Genomic DNA, 17,372 nt, shown 5'->3' with positions numbered 1-17,372 from the left:
AGAGATTTAAAAGGAACCTGTGGGGCAACTTTTTGACAGAGGGTGGTTTGCATGTGGAATTTGGATGAGTACATGCATAGAAAAGTTTAGAGGGATATGGGCCAAACACAGGCAAGTGGGACTAGTTTAGTTTGGGAATCCTGATCGGCATGGATGAATTGGACCGAAGGGTCTGTTTCTGTGCTGTATACCTCTCTGAACCAGAAGTGATCTTATTGAAACCAGTAGAATTCTGAAAGGGGCTTGACAGGATAGATGCATATAAAATGCTGCTTTGTCGGGGGGAGTCATAGAATCCCAATAACATGGAAGCAGGCCATTCAGCCCATCTATTTTAATCTGGCCCTCCGAAGAGTATCTCATCCATATCCATCCCCTTTCTCCGTATTTCCCATGGACAATCTATCCTAAATTGCACATCCCTGGTCGCTATGGGTAATTCAGCACAGCCAATCCACCCTAACCTCTACACCCTAATCTGTAAATTACTTCCTCAAAAATGAAGTCTAAATGCAAAAATTTTTCTCTAAGAAAAATCTCAGTCTGACTCAACATTCGGACGCAGACAGGATTCACACCTATTGTTAGAAAAGCTCTGCATTTGAATGATATTCGTGAGAAGGTAATTAAAATCAAATTCTAGGATTAACATACCTTTCGAAACCCATTCAAAAGGTGAAAGATTTAATCTAAAATTGTTTGATGTATCACATCTCCATGCCACTGGACTCCATTGGCTATAAACTCCGTGATCGTGATCTCATTCTCCACAACCACCAGATGAAGGAGCGGCGCTTCGAAAGCTAGTGCTTCCAAATAAACCTGTTGGATTATAACCTGGTGTTGTGTGAATTTTAACTTTCTCCATGGTTGCTGGTTCCATCACCCCTTCAAGACCATTCCAAATCGTAATACCTTGCTTATTTTCTTAAAAATTAAACCATCTCACGGCCACTACAACCCCCTTTTTAAAAATGGCTACACTATTTCCAATACGGTCATGCTTCCTTAATGTTACCATGTACTTCTACTTATGAACAAATCTCTTCAGATTTCAATGTATCTTTTTAAATATAAAAATGCCCCTTTACATGTAACTCACCCTTTAAATGTGTTATGTTCCTCACAACGCAATCTCACTCCTCGATAATGTATATTTACCCCTTTAGATATCAGTATGTCTCTTAAAGAGGTACTTCTGCTTAAAAATAGGGCAACGTTTCTTCGAAATGTAGATTCACTTAGATATAACTGCGTCACTTTACATATTAAGATATCCCTTTGAATGTGCCCATATTCCTTTGAAATATAATCTTGTCCATTTAAATCTGTTTATTTGCAAAAATAGGCCGTTAAAATGTCCACGTCACTTTAAAATGCAGATTGCCCCCCTTTTAGGTATGATGCCGTTCCGTTATATGTCGGAATATCTGTTTAAACTGAGCCGTGAGCTTTCCCAATGTAGACAGGGCTCCTCGAAATGTCGCAGTGTCCCCCCTGCAGCTGCAGAGCGAGACAGGAGAGTTTGTTTTTGTGAATGAGCAGTTGTAGCGCGAGGTGGCTGTTACTTGGTGACGGTGAGGCTCCCCCGGCCCCGCCCATCCCCCTGAGCTGACGTCACACGGGGGTGAAGGCGGTTGGGAGGAGAAGTCCCTCGAGCGGGGAAGGGGCGGCCGTTAGGAAAATGGCGCCGTGCGGCCCGGGGCAGACACCCGTCACTGGGCACCGCCGCCTTCCTGGTGCAGCTGCTGTGTCACGGCCACACCGCCCGGCTGTACAGCAGGCAGGAGCCGGTGACCATTCTGGAGGCGGATGGGGTTAAGGGCCTGTTTGGGAACCCGTCGGCCGCCTGGGTGGTGGAGTTCTACTGGTCGTGGGGCGGCCCCTGTGTCAACTCTGGGGCCACCTGGAAGGTACTGGGCCCGGGAGGTGAAAGGTGAGGCAGGTTGGGGGGGGGACGGAGGGGAAGGAATGTGGGGCCTGTCCTGTCATAGTGACATTTTACACTCACTTTCCATCTGATTTTACTGGGGCTTGTGCTGTTTACCCCCTCACTGTTTATTTAATCCTTGTGCTGTTTACCCCTCACTGTTTGTTTCATCCTTGTGCTGTTTACCCCCTCACTGTTTGTTTAATCCTTGTGCTGTTTGCTCTTTGCTGTTACTTGTGCAATTCCCTAGGGTAGTGTGTAAATACTATTGAAGGAGATTTTGCACCAGCATGTCTATGTTTCTCAGTCATTGAAGGCGCAGGGCCTGTTGAGAATGGTTAATAAAGTATGTGGTGCACTAAGCCTTGTTAACATGGATATAGTTTGTTATTTGGAAAAGTAGACTTTTTATTATTTAGAGTCATAAAGATGTACAGCACGGAAACAGACTCATTCGGTCCAACCTGTCCATGTCAACCAGATATCCTAACTTAATCTAGTCCCCTTTGCCAGCACTTGACTCATATCCCTCTAAACCCTTCCTATTCATATACCCAGCCAGATACCTTTTAAATGCTGTAATTATATCAGCTTCCACTTCTTCCTCTGGCAGCTCATTCCATATACGCACCACCCTCTGCATGGAAATGTTGCCCCTCAGGTATCTTTGTGGTCTCACCCTAAACCTATGCCTTCTAATTGTGAATCTCACCCCAACACTGAGGAAAAGACTTAAACATTGAGCAGCCACACAAATGCAAAAGCAATCAAATATCGAGCCACATGGGGGAGAAAAAAATTATGGCTGTACTGTTTTTGTTAGCCGATAGGCATTTGGAAACTTAAAATCTGTCAATAACACCAGCATTGCTACAGAGCATATTGAGGAAAAGACATAAAAACATTGAGCAGCCAGACAAATGCAAAAGCAATCAAATATTGAGCCACATGGAAAAAAAATATGGCTCTCCCCTTTTTGTTCTCCCATAGGAATTTGGACATTTAAGGTCTGTCAATAACACCAGCATTGCTACAGTGCATATTGTGTACACTCCTCAGTGTCAACAAGCAGGCACATGTTTGCCGGTGTCACCAAAACATTGGGCGTGTTCCTCGCTGTCGGCAGAGAAGGGGTGAGACCTACGTTTGATGGACAAATAAGGAGCACTGGAGGACCGGAGGGAGAATTGTCCTCCTGCCATTCGGAGCTCCCCTGTTGGTGAATGTGGAAGCTGGACCATGAGGTTCTGAAGCTCCTGCTTCTCCTCTCTCTGAATGAAGATTGAGCTTGACCTCAGACTGCAACTCCTTTCCTCTGTCCAACATCTGAGAGTACGGCACTCTCTTTTCTCACCCCCATTTCCATTTACACTTCATTCTGAAGTTCAGTTGTTGACTTGGAGCAACTGAAAGGAATGGGAGTGAATCCAGCGAGGGGACAGACTCTGGAAAAGTTAGTCCAGGCCTTTGTTCTCAATTGGCAAAATAGACAGGCAGGAGACTGAAAGAATGTAGCAAGCCAGGCAGTATTAGGAGGTGGAGAAGTCGAGGTATCTGGTGTAACTCTTGTTCAGGCCTGGGGGGTGGGTATAGGGAGAGCTGTGGAACAAGGGTGTGCTGGGGGCAGGGTATTGAAGTGGGGATAGGTGGAGACAGGTAGAGGGTACAATAGACAATAGGTGCAGGAGTAGGCTATTCTGCCCTTCGAGCCAGCACCACCATTCATTGTGATAATGGCTGATCATCCTCAATCAGTATCCTGTTCCTGCCTTATCCCCATAACCTGGTACGACCTGGTTGGTGAATGGGAGGAAGGAATCTAGTTGGCAGGGAAGAGTGGAAGGGGCTGGGAAGTGAGTTGGGGGATGGGATGGGAGATTATTTGAAATTGGAGAACTCAGTGTTGAGTCCTCCAGGCTGTTGACTGCTCAGACAGAAGATGAGGTTTTGTTCCTCCAATTTGTGGTTTGGTTTGTTGTGGTAATGGAGGAAGCCAAAGGTAGTCATGTCAGAAGGGGAGTGGGAAGGGGCATTAAAATGGGTGGAGACTGGGAAGTCCGCTCAGCCTCTGCGATGCTCAGCAAACCGTTCCCCGAGTTTACACTCTGTTTTCCCGATGTGGAGAAGACCACAATTGGCAAAGCACAGCAGGTCAAGCAGCAGTAGGACAGTCGAAGTTTTGGGCATGAGCCCTTCATCAGGAATGATGCGTGGATGTTCAGAGAGGCATCAGTGTCCTTCTGTGCCAGTTGTCAGACAGGTGCAGCAGGCACTGAGCAAGGCAAGTGGTGTATTAGCAAGAGGAATTCTGATCGGAAGTGGGAATGTCTTCCTACAGTTAGGGGGTCATTGAATATATTCAAGACTGAGTTCATCTGATTTTTATGTGAATGTTTATGGGGAAGGCAAGAAAATGGTTTTAAGACCAGTATAGAACAGAGTTACAGAGCCATACGGCACAGAAACAGACCCTTCAGTCCAACTAGTCCATGCTGACTATGTTCTCAAACTAAACCAGTCCCACCTGCTAGTATTTTGGCCCATATCCCTCCAAACCTTTCCTATTCATGAACTTATCCAAATGTCTTTTAAACGTTGTTACTGTACCTGCATCCACCACTTCCTCTAGACATTTAGTCTGCATGTGAACCACTCTGTATAAAAAAAATTGTGGCCTTCAAGTCTTTTTAAAATCTCTTTCTCCTGTCACCATCAAAATTTGCTCCCTAATCTTGAAACCCCAACCCTAGGGGAAGGACACCTGTCGTTCACCTCATCTCTCCCCTCATGATTTTGTAAACCCTGATAAGGTCACCTCTCCACCTCCTATGCGCCAGTGAAAAAGTCTCAGCCCATCCACCTAGATGCAGGTAGATCCATATCCAGTCATGATCTGTTCAATGCTGGTCCCAATTCTCTCTCTCGGTGTCCAGGACAGCAAGAGACCACAAGACATAGGAGCAGAAATTAGGCCACCAGGTCTGCTCATTCCATTCAATCATGGCTGATAAGTTTCTCAGTTACATTCTTCCGCTATAAGCAAAGTGAAAATGGAGGGAGTGAGTGTGGGATGGAGATTTTCAGCTTCCAGGGAATAAGAGAGGAAAGAGTTCACTATAAATTAGAATTTATGGGATCAGCTGAAGAGCCGAGGAGTGTCAGTTGGAGTTTAATTTAGAGAAATCAGAGGTTTGCATTTTGGTCAAGCAATCCAGGCAGGACTGACATAGTTAAGGGGAGTATTGCAGAATAAAGAGACCTTGGAGTGCTGGAGTCTCAGGTGGACAGTTTAGTGAAGGCGGTGTTTGGTTTGCTTTCCTTCATTGCTCATAGCATTGAGTATAGGAGTTGGGAGATCATGTTATACACACTTCCCATTCGAACGTGTTATCTAACTGCTTAACTGTTTTTAGTGAATATAGTCCACATCTCCCGCTGCTGCCATAACGTGGTTTGTTTGGAAGCCTTAGCTTTCGGAGTGATTAGATTTATTCTAGATTTTATTACTTGCAGTGTGGAAACAGACCATTCAGCCCAAACCGACCCTTTGAAGAGCAACTCACCCAGACCCATTCCCCAACATTTACCCCTTCACCTAACACTACAGGCAAATTAGCGTGGCCACTTCACCTAACCTGCACATCTTTGGACTGTGGGAGGAAACCCACGCAGACATGGGGAGAATGTGCAAACTCCACACTGACAGTTGCCCGAGGTGGGAATTGAACCCGGATCTCTGGCGCTCTGAAGTGCTGCTGCTGCTTCAGGTGGTTGTGGAGAATAAGATCATGATTAGACTATTTATAGCCAACAGAGTCCAGTTCATGGAGATGTGATACATTAAACAATTTAGATTAAATCTTCCATCTTTTAGACTGGAGTTCTGTTCTTTGGTATGTTAATCCCAGAACCTGTTTTCAGTAACTTTCTCAAGAACGTAATTTAAATGCAGAGCTTTTCTATCTAAAATGTCAGGCTGACTCGGTTTTTACCTCGACATTGGGACCCAGACAGACTTCACACCTATTGAAGGGTAGGCTGGGACCTTTTTCACTGGAGCACAGGAGGTTGAAAGGTGAAGGTATTGGGTGCTTCATTAGCAAGTTTGCAGATGACATTCAGATTGATGGAATATCAAATAGTCAGACGATACAGCAGAATATAGATTGGAGAGTTGGGAAGAGAAATGGCAGATGGAGTTCAATCCAGACAAATGCGAGGTGATGTATTTTGGAAGATGCAATTCAAGAGCGAACTATACAGTAAATGGAAAGGTCCTGGGGGAAATTGATGTACAGAGAGGTCTGGGTGTTCAGGTCTATTGTTCTCTGAAGGTGGCAACGCATGTCAGTAGAGTGGTCAAGGCAGCATACAACACGCGTTCCATCATCAGACGGATTGAATAAAAGAGTTGGCAGGTCATGTTAAAGTTATATAAGATTTTGGTTTGGCGGCATTTGGAATACTGCGTACAAATCCTTTTGGAAATCTGGCGACTGGAAGTGGATACTTTTGGAGAGAGTGCAGAGGAGGTTCACCAGGATGTTGCCTTTTATGGAGAGCGCTAGCTATGAGGAGAGGTTGAGTAGATTAGGATTATTATCTTTGGAAATAAGGAGGTTGGGGAGGGTCCTGATTGAGGCCGAAAAACCATGAGGGATGTAAACGGGTGGATAGGAAGAATTATTTTCACAGAGGGGAAGACTTAATTACTCAGGGTTACGAGTTCAAAGTGAGGGGGTAAAGGTTTGAGGGAGATATACATGGAAAGTTACACAGAGGGTGGTGGGCGCCTCGAATGCATCGCTAGCGGAGGCAGTAGGGGTGGGATCGATAGCGTCCTTTAAGATGTATCTAGACAGATACATGAATGGGCAAGGAGCAGAGGGATACAGATCCTTAGAAAATAGGCGGCAGGTTTAGATAGAATATCTCGATCAGCATAGCCTTGGAGGGCTGAAGGGCCTGTTCCTGTGCTGTAAGGTTCTTTGTTCTCTTTATAGAGGTTTACAAAACCATAAGGGGCATATATAAGGTGAACGGCATGAGTCGTTTCAAGATTAGGCTGCAAATTAAGGTGAGAGGAGAAAGATTTAAAAAACACATGAGGAGCACCTTTTTTTTTAAACAGTGGTTTGTGTGGAATGAATGTCCAGAGGAAATGGTGGATGCAGGTTGAGCAGCATCATTTAAAAGACATTTGGATAAGTACATGAATAGGAAAGGTTCAGGGGGATATGGGCTGAACACAGGCAGGTGGGAGTGGTTTAGATTTGAATATAGTCAGCATGGACGAGTTGGGTTGAAGGGTCTGTTCTGTGCTGTATGACTCTAACTGTTCTGTACTGGTCTTAAAATCATTTTACTTGCCTTCCCCCATAAACATCCACTTCATGGTTGTTCTAAAATCAGCTGAACTCAGCCTTGAATATATTCAATGACCCCCTAATTGCAAGAAGACATCCCTACTTCTGAAATCAATTCCTCTTGCTAATATACCTCTTGCCTTGCTGATTGCTTGCTGCATCCGTCTGACAACTGGCAGTGACTGGTGTGGAAGGATGCTGACGCCACTTTTTACATCCACACATCATTCCTGATAAAGGGCTCATGCCTGAAACGTTGATTCTCCTGCTTCTCGGATGCTGTCTGACCTCCTGTGCTTTTCCAGTGCCACACTTTTCGACTCTGATCTCCAGGATCTGCAGTCCTCACTTTCTCCACATCCCAATATATCACCATTTAAACAACGCACCTCCTTTCGGCAGTTATTTTTTTCATAAGAGGTTATCACTTTACACTGTGGGACTGCATTTGCTGTGCGTTTGTCAATTGAGACACAGACCTGGACCAACGTTTCCCAACTCTGTCCCCTCCCTGGATTCAGTCGTTTTCTTTTCAGTTGCTGCAAGTCAACAATTTAACCCCAGAATGAATAAATGAAATGGTAAAGACAGTGCCGTACTCACAGATGACGGATAGAGGAAGGAAGTTGCAGTCTGAGGTGAAGCTCGATCTTCATTTGGAGAGGAGCAGCAGCAGCATCAAAACCTGATGGTCCATCTTCTGCATTCAGACAATTGGGGAGCTGTGATTGGCAGGAGGACTAGGCTCCTTGTCTGGCTTCTCATTGGTCCATTTGAAGAAGGGTTTGCACTGTTTCTGCAGACAGAGCATGCGCGGCTTTTGCTGAACAAGCAGAGAGTCAGAAGTGTACAGCATGGAAACAGACCCTTCGGTCCGACCAGATATCCCAACCGAATCTAGTCCCGCCCCTCAACACCTGGCCCACATCGCTCCAAACCTTTCCTATTCATATACCCATTCAAATGCCTCTTAAATGTTGCATTCGTACCAGCCTCTACCACTTCTTCTGGCAGCTCATTGCATACACGTACCACGCTCTGTGTGAAAACATTGCCCCTTAGGTCTCTTTTATATCCTTCTCCTCTCACCCTAAACCTATGCCCTCTAGTTCTGGACTCTCCAACCCAAGGGAAAAAACTTTGTCTATTTATCTTGTCCATGCCACTCATAATTTTGTAAACCTTTATAAGGTCACCCCTCAGTCTCTGACACTCTAGAGAAAACAGCCCCAGCCTATTCAGCCTCTCCCTCTAATTGTACCTCTTATGCTCGCATCTAAATCATTTATGTAAATGACAAAAAGTAGTGGACCCAGCACCGATCCTTGTGGCACTCCACTGGTCACAGGCCTCCAGTCTGAAAAACAACCCTCCACCACTACCCTCTGTCTTCTATCTTTGAGCCAGTTCTGTATCCAAATGGCTAGTTCTCTCTGTATTCCTCGAGATCTAACCTTGCTCATCAGTCTCCCATGGGGTACCTTGTCAAACGCCTTACTGATGTCCATATAGATCACATTACTGCTCTGCCTTCCTGAATCCTCTTTGTTACTTCCTCAAAAAACTCAGTCAAGTTTGTGAGACATGATTTCCCACACACACAGCCATGTTGACTATCCGTAATCAGTCCTTGCCTTTCCAAATACATGTACATCCTCTCCCTCAGGATTCCCTCCAACAATGTGCCACCACTGACGTCAGGCTCACTGGTCTATAGTTCCCTGGCTTGTCCTTACCACCCTTCTTAAACAGTGGCACCACGTTAGCCAACCTCCTGTCTTCTGGCACCTCACCTGACGTGCACAGTATTCTCTATGAAGATGCTGTTCAGTGGCTCATACTCCATCATACACACATGCACTCACACTACTCTCTCATGCATGCACATATATACAAGTCCATGGGATGAATTTGCATTTGCAGTATTATATTTGCAGATAGATTCAATGTGTGCTTTTTGTGGAAAAATCAGCAGGCAGTTAATGAAGGCAATCAATCCATGTAATATTTTATCAACTCATACTTTGGAAATAGAACCAGTCTGATTCAAGATTGGGATACAGACAAACCGAACCTCTCACCTTTCATGCATTGTCTGAGCTGAGATGTCACTATTTTTATAAAACCTTAAGTCACCTTGAGAACATGAATTAAAAGTAGTTCTGGGATTTACATATTAATGAACAGAAAGCTGCAAACCATTCTAAAAGATGGAAGACTTAACAGCAATCTAGGTTTGTTCAATATATCCTATCAGTTGCATGACACTGTGATCTTTTGCTATACAACCTGTGTCTTCCGATCCTGCTCCACAGCTACCTGATGAAGGAGCAGAGCTCTGAAAGCTAGTGCTTCCAAATAAACCTGTTGGACTATAACCTGGTGTTGTGAGATTTTAACTTTGTGCACACCAGTCCAACACTGACACCTCCGCAACGTTTCTGGTGAACACAGCCCACACTTCCGCCACGAAACTTTACAATGCTGATTAAACAATGCAGTGCCTGCATTCCTAAAAAAATTTATAATTTCTAATGATACTAGCTACTCATTCACTGCTCCATTTGATACATGACATTGGAAACTTAGCACAGGAGGTTGAAAGAAATGGGCAGCTTTTAAACAAAAACCTGTTGGAGCTCAAAGCTTTCAATGAGAATCTGAGCCCGGCAGGAGGTTCAGGTAACCTTTATTGCGACCCAACTTTGTTACAGCTTCAGATCCACCCCAGCAAAAAGGTGTAGAAAAAGTATCTTTTTTTTAAAAAAAAAACAGCTCAAGGTCAAAGCACACACACTTCTCCCCCCCCACGTTCTTTACTATTTGTCAGCACAGAGTTGTCCTTTTGGAATTGGATCCTTGGTGTAGCCATAAACTAGAAGAAGTATTGCCTCATGCACCAATTCAAACCCATACCTTGTCTCCAAGTAGGTTTCTCCCCCCTCATCGACTGGAGTTGGGATGGGGGGGTGGTGGGGGGGAGGAAGAGAAGGAGTGCAGAATAGTCAACCAGACTGCTGTGGGTCTGGAATCACGTGTAGGCCAGCCCGGGTAAAGGATGCACTGGGACGAGTGAGTGAATCCGTTCACACAACAGCAGTTTCCTTCCCTAAAAAGGTTGAGAGTGAATCAGATGAGGGTTTCCCCTCTCCTCCCTGACAATTGTTTCGTTGTTAGATTCTGAACTCCAGATTTCTAATCGAATTCCAATTCCACCATCTGCCTTGGCAGCTCCCCGGAACTGGGTTGATAGTCCAGTCGATAAAGGCACTCAGCTGTCGCTGCTTTAAATCCCCTGCGATGGCATGTGAACTCTCTGGTGTCTCTGCAGGTGGGATGAGCGGTTAAAACTCTTCCCGCACTGATAGCAGGTGAACGCCCTCTCCCCTGTGTGGACCCGCTGGTGTCTCAGCAGGTCAGAGGCCTGGGTAAAGCCCTTCTCACACTCTGGGCAGCTGAAGGGCCTCTCCCCAGTGTGGACCCGCTGGTGCTTCAGCCTGTCGGAGGAACTGTTGAAGGCCTTCCTGCACTCTGTGCAGGGGAATGGCCTCTCCCCCGCGTGGACCCGCTGGTGGGTCAGCAGGTCGAAGGAATTGCTGAAGCCTTTCCCGCACTCGGTGCAGAGGAACAGCCTCTCCCCAGTGTGGACCTGCCGGTGGGCCAACAGGGTGGAGGCCTGGGTAAAGCCCTTCCCACATGCAGAGCACCTGAAGGGCCGCTCCCCTGTGTGGACCCGCCGGTGCCTCAACAGGTCAGAGCAATTGCTGAAGGCCTTCCCACACTTGGGGCAGCTGAAGGGCCTCTCCCTGGTGTGGACCCGCCGGTGCCTCACCAGGTCGGAGGAATTGCTGAAGGCCTTCCCACACTCTGTGCAGGGGAACGGCCTCTCTCCGGTGTGACTGCGACGATGAATCTCCAGAGCAGATGGGAAACGGAAGTCTTTCCCACAGTCACCACACTTCCACGGTTTCTCCATGGGGCAGGATTCCTTGGGTTTCTCCATGGCCGAAGCTTCAGCCGCACACAATACGTGTAGAGCTCCTCCGCTCCGTGAACTCCTCTTCCCAGGCCTTATAACTGTTTCAGGCTCCACACTCAGTGCACTCCAACAGTGGGGTCTCTCATCCAGTTCCACTGATGCTGAAAATGGACTGAAACAGGAACCAAAAAGCTTTGCTCTTTCTCACAGAATCATAGTTGAAAATTGTTGTGATCCCGATGGATTGAGTGACTGTCAGACATTGATGTCAAAGTGAGGACTGCAGATGCTGGAGAGTCAGTATTGAAAAGTGCGATGCTGGAAAAGCACAGCAGGTCAGGCAGCATCTGAGGAGCAGGAGAGTCAACATTTTGGGCATAAGGCCTTCATCTGTTGATTTTGAAACTTCCGTCTTCAGATCTTCAAATACTCTGGAAAAAACGATTACAAAATTCATTACTGTCAGTCCAGAATAAAAATTCAGAACAAGCAATTTGTTTGTGTTGTTATTCCACAAAACTGAAAGCACTATATCTCTCTCTCTAACTCATTCTCCTGAATGTGTTGATTCAGGATCTTATAGGGGCAGAAAAGCAAAAACGTCAAGACTGAATTTTGGATAACTCCACCTGAAATTTAATATCTTTCACAACACTGGGATATTGCTGAGACTGAGCAGGTCTGATTTTGGGAAGCAAACAAACATCAATTCAGGGTGAACCTGCAATGCAGGTTCTTGAAGAACAACCAGACAAAATGGTTAACATTCCCAGGAAGTTGGGGGGAAAGCAAAATGAGCCATCAAGACATTGACACCACCACCAGAGAGAAACTGAACATACAGACATGACAAACATTTGTGGAAAGCCAGAGTCATCGAGATGTACAGCACAGAAACAGACACTTCAGTCAAATTCTTCTGTGCCCAACCAGATATTCAAAATTAATCTCGTCCCATTTGCCAGCGTTTTGCCCATATCCCTTTGAACCCTTCCTTTTCATACACTCATGCTGATGACTTTTAAATGTTGTCATTGTACCAGCCTTCACCACTTCCTTTGGCAGCTCATTCCATACATCCACCATTTTCTGCGTAAAAATGTTGCCCCTTCGGTCTCTTTGCAGTCTCCCCCCCGCCCTCACCTTAAATCTATTACCCTCAAGTTCTGGACTCACCATCCCAAGGAAAATACCTCGTCTATTTACCCAATCCATGCCCCTCATGATTTTAAATAAGTCTATCAGGTTACCCCTCACATTCTAACGCACTAGGGAAAACAGCAACACCCTATCCTTCCAACCTTCCTTACCCGGGTAATTAAGACACATTTCTGAGTTTGCAGAGTCTGCTCCCTCCCTGGGTTCACTCCAGTTGCTACAAGTGAACAAATTTCCTCCCCCACACTCCACCCAACGCTTCCCCCCCCCCACTTCCTGAACAGTTAACAAAAATCCCTTCTCTTCACAGAACCCTCACTGTTCTAACAAGTCCACACCAACCTCCGAATGGCAACCTCACCACACCCATTCCCCTACTCCTATTGGTCTACATTTACCCCTTGACTAATACATCTAACCTGCACATCCCTGGGCACTGTGGGTAATTTAGCACCGCCAATCCACCCTAACCTGCACATCCCTGGGCACGATGGGTAATTTGACCTGTCCAATCACACCTTACCTGGACAAAGTTAAAAATCACAACACCAGGTTCTCGTCCAATGGGTTTATCTGGAAGCACTAGCATTTGGAGAGTTGCTCCTTCATCAGGTGGTTGTGGAGTGTAAGATCACAAGACACAGAATTTTGGAAAAGCATTACAGTGTCCTGCCATTGAAATGATATACTGAACAAACCTGGATTGTTAAGTCTTTCATCTTTTACAATGGATTGCAGATATCATTAATATGTAAATCCCAGAACTTCCTGTAAGGCACCTTCTCAGGATAACTAAGGCTTTATAACAAAAGGAGACACGTCAGCTCAAACAATGCATTAAAGGTGTGAGGTCAGAATCTGTCTGTATCCCAGTCTAGAGTCAGACTGGTTCTATTTCCAATGTGGAATTTACAAAATATTACATGTATTAACTGCCTGCAGATTGTGCATTTTCTGAGGAAAATAGAATAAATATCATTCGGCAAACACAAATTCACCCCCATGGACTTGTGCATGTGTGTGCATGAGAGAGAGAAAAAGTCTGTTTCCATGCTGTATATCTCTATGTCAATTTGACAACAGATACTTTTTTTTTCTGTTGGTATAAATATTGTTGTAAATCATAGTGGGTATTAATAGCTCGATGTAACGGTGAGAGAATTCCTCAAATAAGGCACTGTAGAAATCCTGGGAGAATACTATTTCTGGTTTACTTCCTATTGAACAATATTAAGCACAAGCACCTAATTTTGGTTCACATTTCTTGTTTTATTCCCTGCTATGACTACACTCGGTGTCTGGACGGTTAACAGGTTGGGAGATTGTGGGTCTGGATTGACTTATTGTTCCGGAAGGTGTAAAAAAATAAGGGGGTCAAAGCATCAGCAGAAATCCAGAAGGGGTGAGAAATCAGGACCCGAAATCGGAGCTGACACCAGATTCCCCTGTGATCGGTGCTTTGATTACCTGTGCTAACCCTCTACCTTTATCTTGCTTTCTATTTGATCACCTCCTCAATATTGAGGATCCAATCCTTATCATCCTGGAGCCATATCTCTGTAAGGAGTCCCATATTTTAATTATTCACTTCAATGTGTGCAGTCAATTCATTCGCTTTTGCTCCAATGCAGCACACATTCAGACATACCATTTTTAGTTTCAATTTTTATGATCTTTCGAATCCAGTTTTGATTGCTGGTACATTTACTCTCCATGTCTTTGTCGTTCTTGGATGTTCATTTTTCACATCACTGTATTGCTCACTGGCCTTGATTCGGATTGGCCATGCTAAATTGCCCATAGTGTCCAGAGATGTGCAGGTTAGGTGGGTTAGCCATGGGAAATGCAGGGTTAGAGTTTCATAGTAATAGAAGCAGGAGTAGGTCATTTGGCCCATCGAGTCTGCTTTGCCATTCATTTAGATCATGACTGATCTCTCCATTGTCTCAGCGTCTCCTCCCTGCATTGTCCCAACTACCCTTAATACCTTTACCATGCAAAAACCCATCTAACTGCGTCCTGAATACACTTAATTAAGCTGCCTCTACTGCTTCCCTGGGCAGAGAATTACGTAGATTCACTATTCTCTGGGAAAAGCAGTTCTTCCTTCTCTCTATCCTAAATCTACTCCAACTAATCTTGAGGAGTGGTCTCACCCACCAGCAGAAATGACTGGATAGGGCAGGGTTTCATCCCCACAGTGCAATGAAATCCCACTTTCCACCAAAATCTCAAATGTACTCACTCACTCAGGTGCTGTCTCATAAATGAAAGATTTCATTGTAACATCTTCTGCTCCCAGTAAGGACAAAACATCTTTGAAGGCTGCTCTGAAAGTCCAGTCTGCACAGTGACACTTCTGGTTTCACCAAAGACCCAGAGAGTCATACAGCACAGAAACAGACCCTTCAGTCGAACTCGTATGTGCCGCCCAGATATCCTAACTTAATCTAGTCCCATTTACCAGTATTTGGCCCATATCCCTCTAAACCCTTCCTATTCTTGTACCCATCCAGATGCCTTTTAAATGCTGTAATTATATCAGGCTCCACCCCTTCCTATGACAGCTCATTCAATACATGCACTACCTTCTGCATGAAACAAGTTGCCCTTCATGTCCCTTTTAAATCATTCCCCTCTCACCTCAAACATATGCTCTCTAGTTTTGCATTCACCCTATCCATGCCCCTTATAAGTATTTATAAGGTCATCCCGGAGCGTCCGATGCTCCAGGAAAATATCCCTGACCGATTCAGCCTCTCTCTGTACATCAAACCCTCCAACTCTGGCAACAGCCTTTCAAGTCTTTTCTGACCCCTTTCAAAGTTTCACACCATCTTTCCTGTAGCAGGAAGACCAGAATTGAATGCAGTATTTTAAAAATGGCCTCACCAATGTCCTGTACAGCCACAACATGACCTCCCAACTCCGATACTCAATGCTCTGACTAATAAAGGAAAGCATACAAAATGCCTTCTTCACTATTCTGGCTACCTGAGACTGCACTTTCAAGGAACAATGAACCTGCACTCCAAGGTCTCTTTGTTCTGAAATACTCCCTTAACTGTCCTGCCTGGATTGCCTTACCAAAATGCAAACATCACATTTCCCTAAATTAATCTCCATCTGCCACTCCCTGGCCCATTGCCCCATCCAATCAATTCTAATTTATAGCGAACTCTCTAATTCTTATTCCCTGGAAGCTCAAAATCTCCATCCCACACGCTCCCTCCATTCTCACTTTTTTGAACCTAATCCCTGCTGTACCTCATCCTGAAGGGTCTGGGTTCATGCTGATTAACAGGGCCACACTCAGGGGAATCTAATTGAAACAAACAGAATACTCAATGGCCTGGACAGAGTTGATGTTGGGACGATGTTTCCATTGGAAGGAGAGACTAGCAGCCGAGGGCATAGCCTTAGAGTAAAGGGAAGACCTTTCAAAACGGAGATTAGGAGAAATTTCTTTAGCCAGAGAGTGGTGAACTGATGGAATTCATTGCCACAGAAGGCTGTGGAGGCCAGGTAACTGAGGATATTTAACACTGAGACAGAAACAGTTCTTGAGTATCAAGGGGATCAAGGGTTACAGGGAGAAAACAGGAGAATGGGGCTGAGACACTTCTCAGCCATGATTGAATGGTATGGACAGATCCAGTGGGCTGAATGGCTTAATTTCTGCTCTTATGGATAGGAAAGGCTCAGAGATATATAGGCCAAACAAGGTAGGACTAGTTTAGTTTATGAATATAGTCAGCATGAAATCAAGTATCTGTTTCTGTGCTGTACGATTCTGTAACTGTTCTTAAAACCATTTTTTCTGTTCCCTCAACCATCCACTTCATTGTTGTTCAAAAATCAGATGAATTCAGCCTTGAATATATTCAATGACCCCCTAACCACAGGAAGGCCCCACCCCACTTCTGAACTCAATTCCACTTGCTAATACACCACTTGCCCTGCTGACTGCTTAGTGCACCTGTCTGACAACGGATATTGACTGGTGTAGAAAGACACTGAAACCTCTTTGTACATCCACACAACATTCCCGATGAACGGCTCATGTCCAAAACGTCGACTCTCCTGGTCCTTGGATGCTGTCTGACCTGCTGTTCTTTTCCAGGGCCACACTTGTCAACTCTGATCTCCAGCATCTGCACTCCTCACTTTCTCCATATCCCAACATATCACCATTAAAACAATGCACCTCCTTTCTGCTTTTGTTTTCCCACAGCAAAGGCTATATTATCACATTGTGGTCACGCATTTGCCAATTGAGACACAGATCTGGACCAACATTTCTAGACAAGTGAGTACTGCAGATGCCGGAGATTAAAGTCGAGAGTGTGGTGCTGGAAAAGCACGCAGGTCAGGCAGCATCCGAGGAGCAGGAAAATTCCTGATGAAGGACCTTTGCCCGAAACGTCGATTTTCCTGCTCCTCGGATGCTGCCTGACCTGCTATGCTTTTCCAGCACCACACTGTCGACCAATATTTCTACACTCTGACCCCACCCTGAATTCACTCCCTTTCCTTTCAGTTGTTGGAAGTCAACAATTGAACGCCAAAACGAAAAAAGAAGTGGAACAGATGGCGAGAAAAGAGAGTGCTGTACTCACAGTTGTTGGACAGAGGAAGAAAGTTGCAGTTTGGGGTAAAGCTCAATTTTTATTCAGAGAGAAAGGAGCAGCAGCAGGTGCTGCTTCAGAAGCTCATTGTCCAACTTCCGCATTCAGACACTAGCGGTGCTCTGATTGGCAGGAGGACAAGATTCCTTCCGGTCCTCCCAAGTTTCCTATTGGTCCATCAAAAGTAGGTCATGAGTCGTTTGTGCGTACAACCAGGAGCATGCAGTCTTTGCTGACACCAGCGGACATGCGCAGTCCTTGATGACACCGACGGCCATGCGCATTATGCTCTTCAGAAATACTTACGTTAC

At 45.2% G+C, this 17,372-nt stretch overlaps 2 protein-coding genes across 2 annotated transcripts in view; both read right to left on the bottom strand.

Annotated features, from left to right (window-relative positions):
• The window catches only part of LOC140460942 (uncharacterized), a 128,111-nt gene that overhangs the window by 91,523 nt on the left and 19,216 nt on the right, over positions 1–17,372 (bottom strand). The gene's annotated exons all lie outside the window — the stretch shown is intronic.
• On the bottom strand, positions 9,843–17,257 carry LOC140460946 (uncharacterized). The gene is made up of 2 exons (XM_072555702.1): positions 17,053–17,257; positions 9,843–11,706 (listed from the first exon to the last, which is right to left on the bottom strand). The coding sequence occupies exon 2, from the start codon at positions 11,297–11,299 to the stop codon at positions 10,583–10,585; it is 717 nt and encodes a 238-aa protein (XP_072411803.1). The 5' UTR covers positions 11,300–11,706; positions 17,053–17,257; the 3' UTR covers positions 9,843–10,582.

This window comes from Chiloscyllium punctatum, chromosome 36 (assembly GCF_047496795.1).
Source record: "Chiloscyllium punctatum isolate Juve2018m chromosome 36, sChiPun1.3, whole genome shotgun sequence".
Classification (NCBI taxonomy): domain Eukaryota; kingdom Metazoa; phylum Chordata; class Chondrichthyes; order Orectolobiformes; family Hemiscylliidae; genus Chiloscyllium; species Chiloscyllium punctatum.
The sequence above is the reverse complement of the archived record's forward strand: the minus strand, read 5'-3'. Positions and strand labels throughout refer to the sequence as shown.

What these genes read in the sequence shown, in the direction of transcription:
- LOC140460946 (XM_072555702.1), bottom strand. Translation starts at nt 11,299, where the DNA reads ATGGAGAAACCCAAGGAATCCTGCCCCATGGAGAAACCGTGGAAGTGT.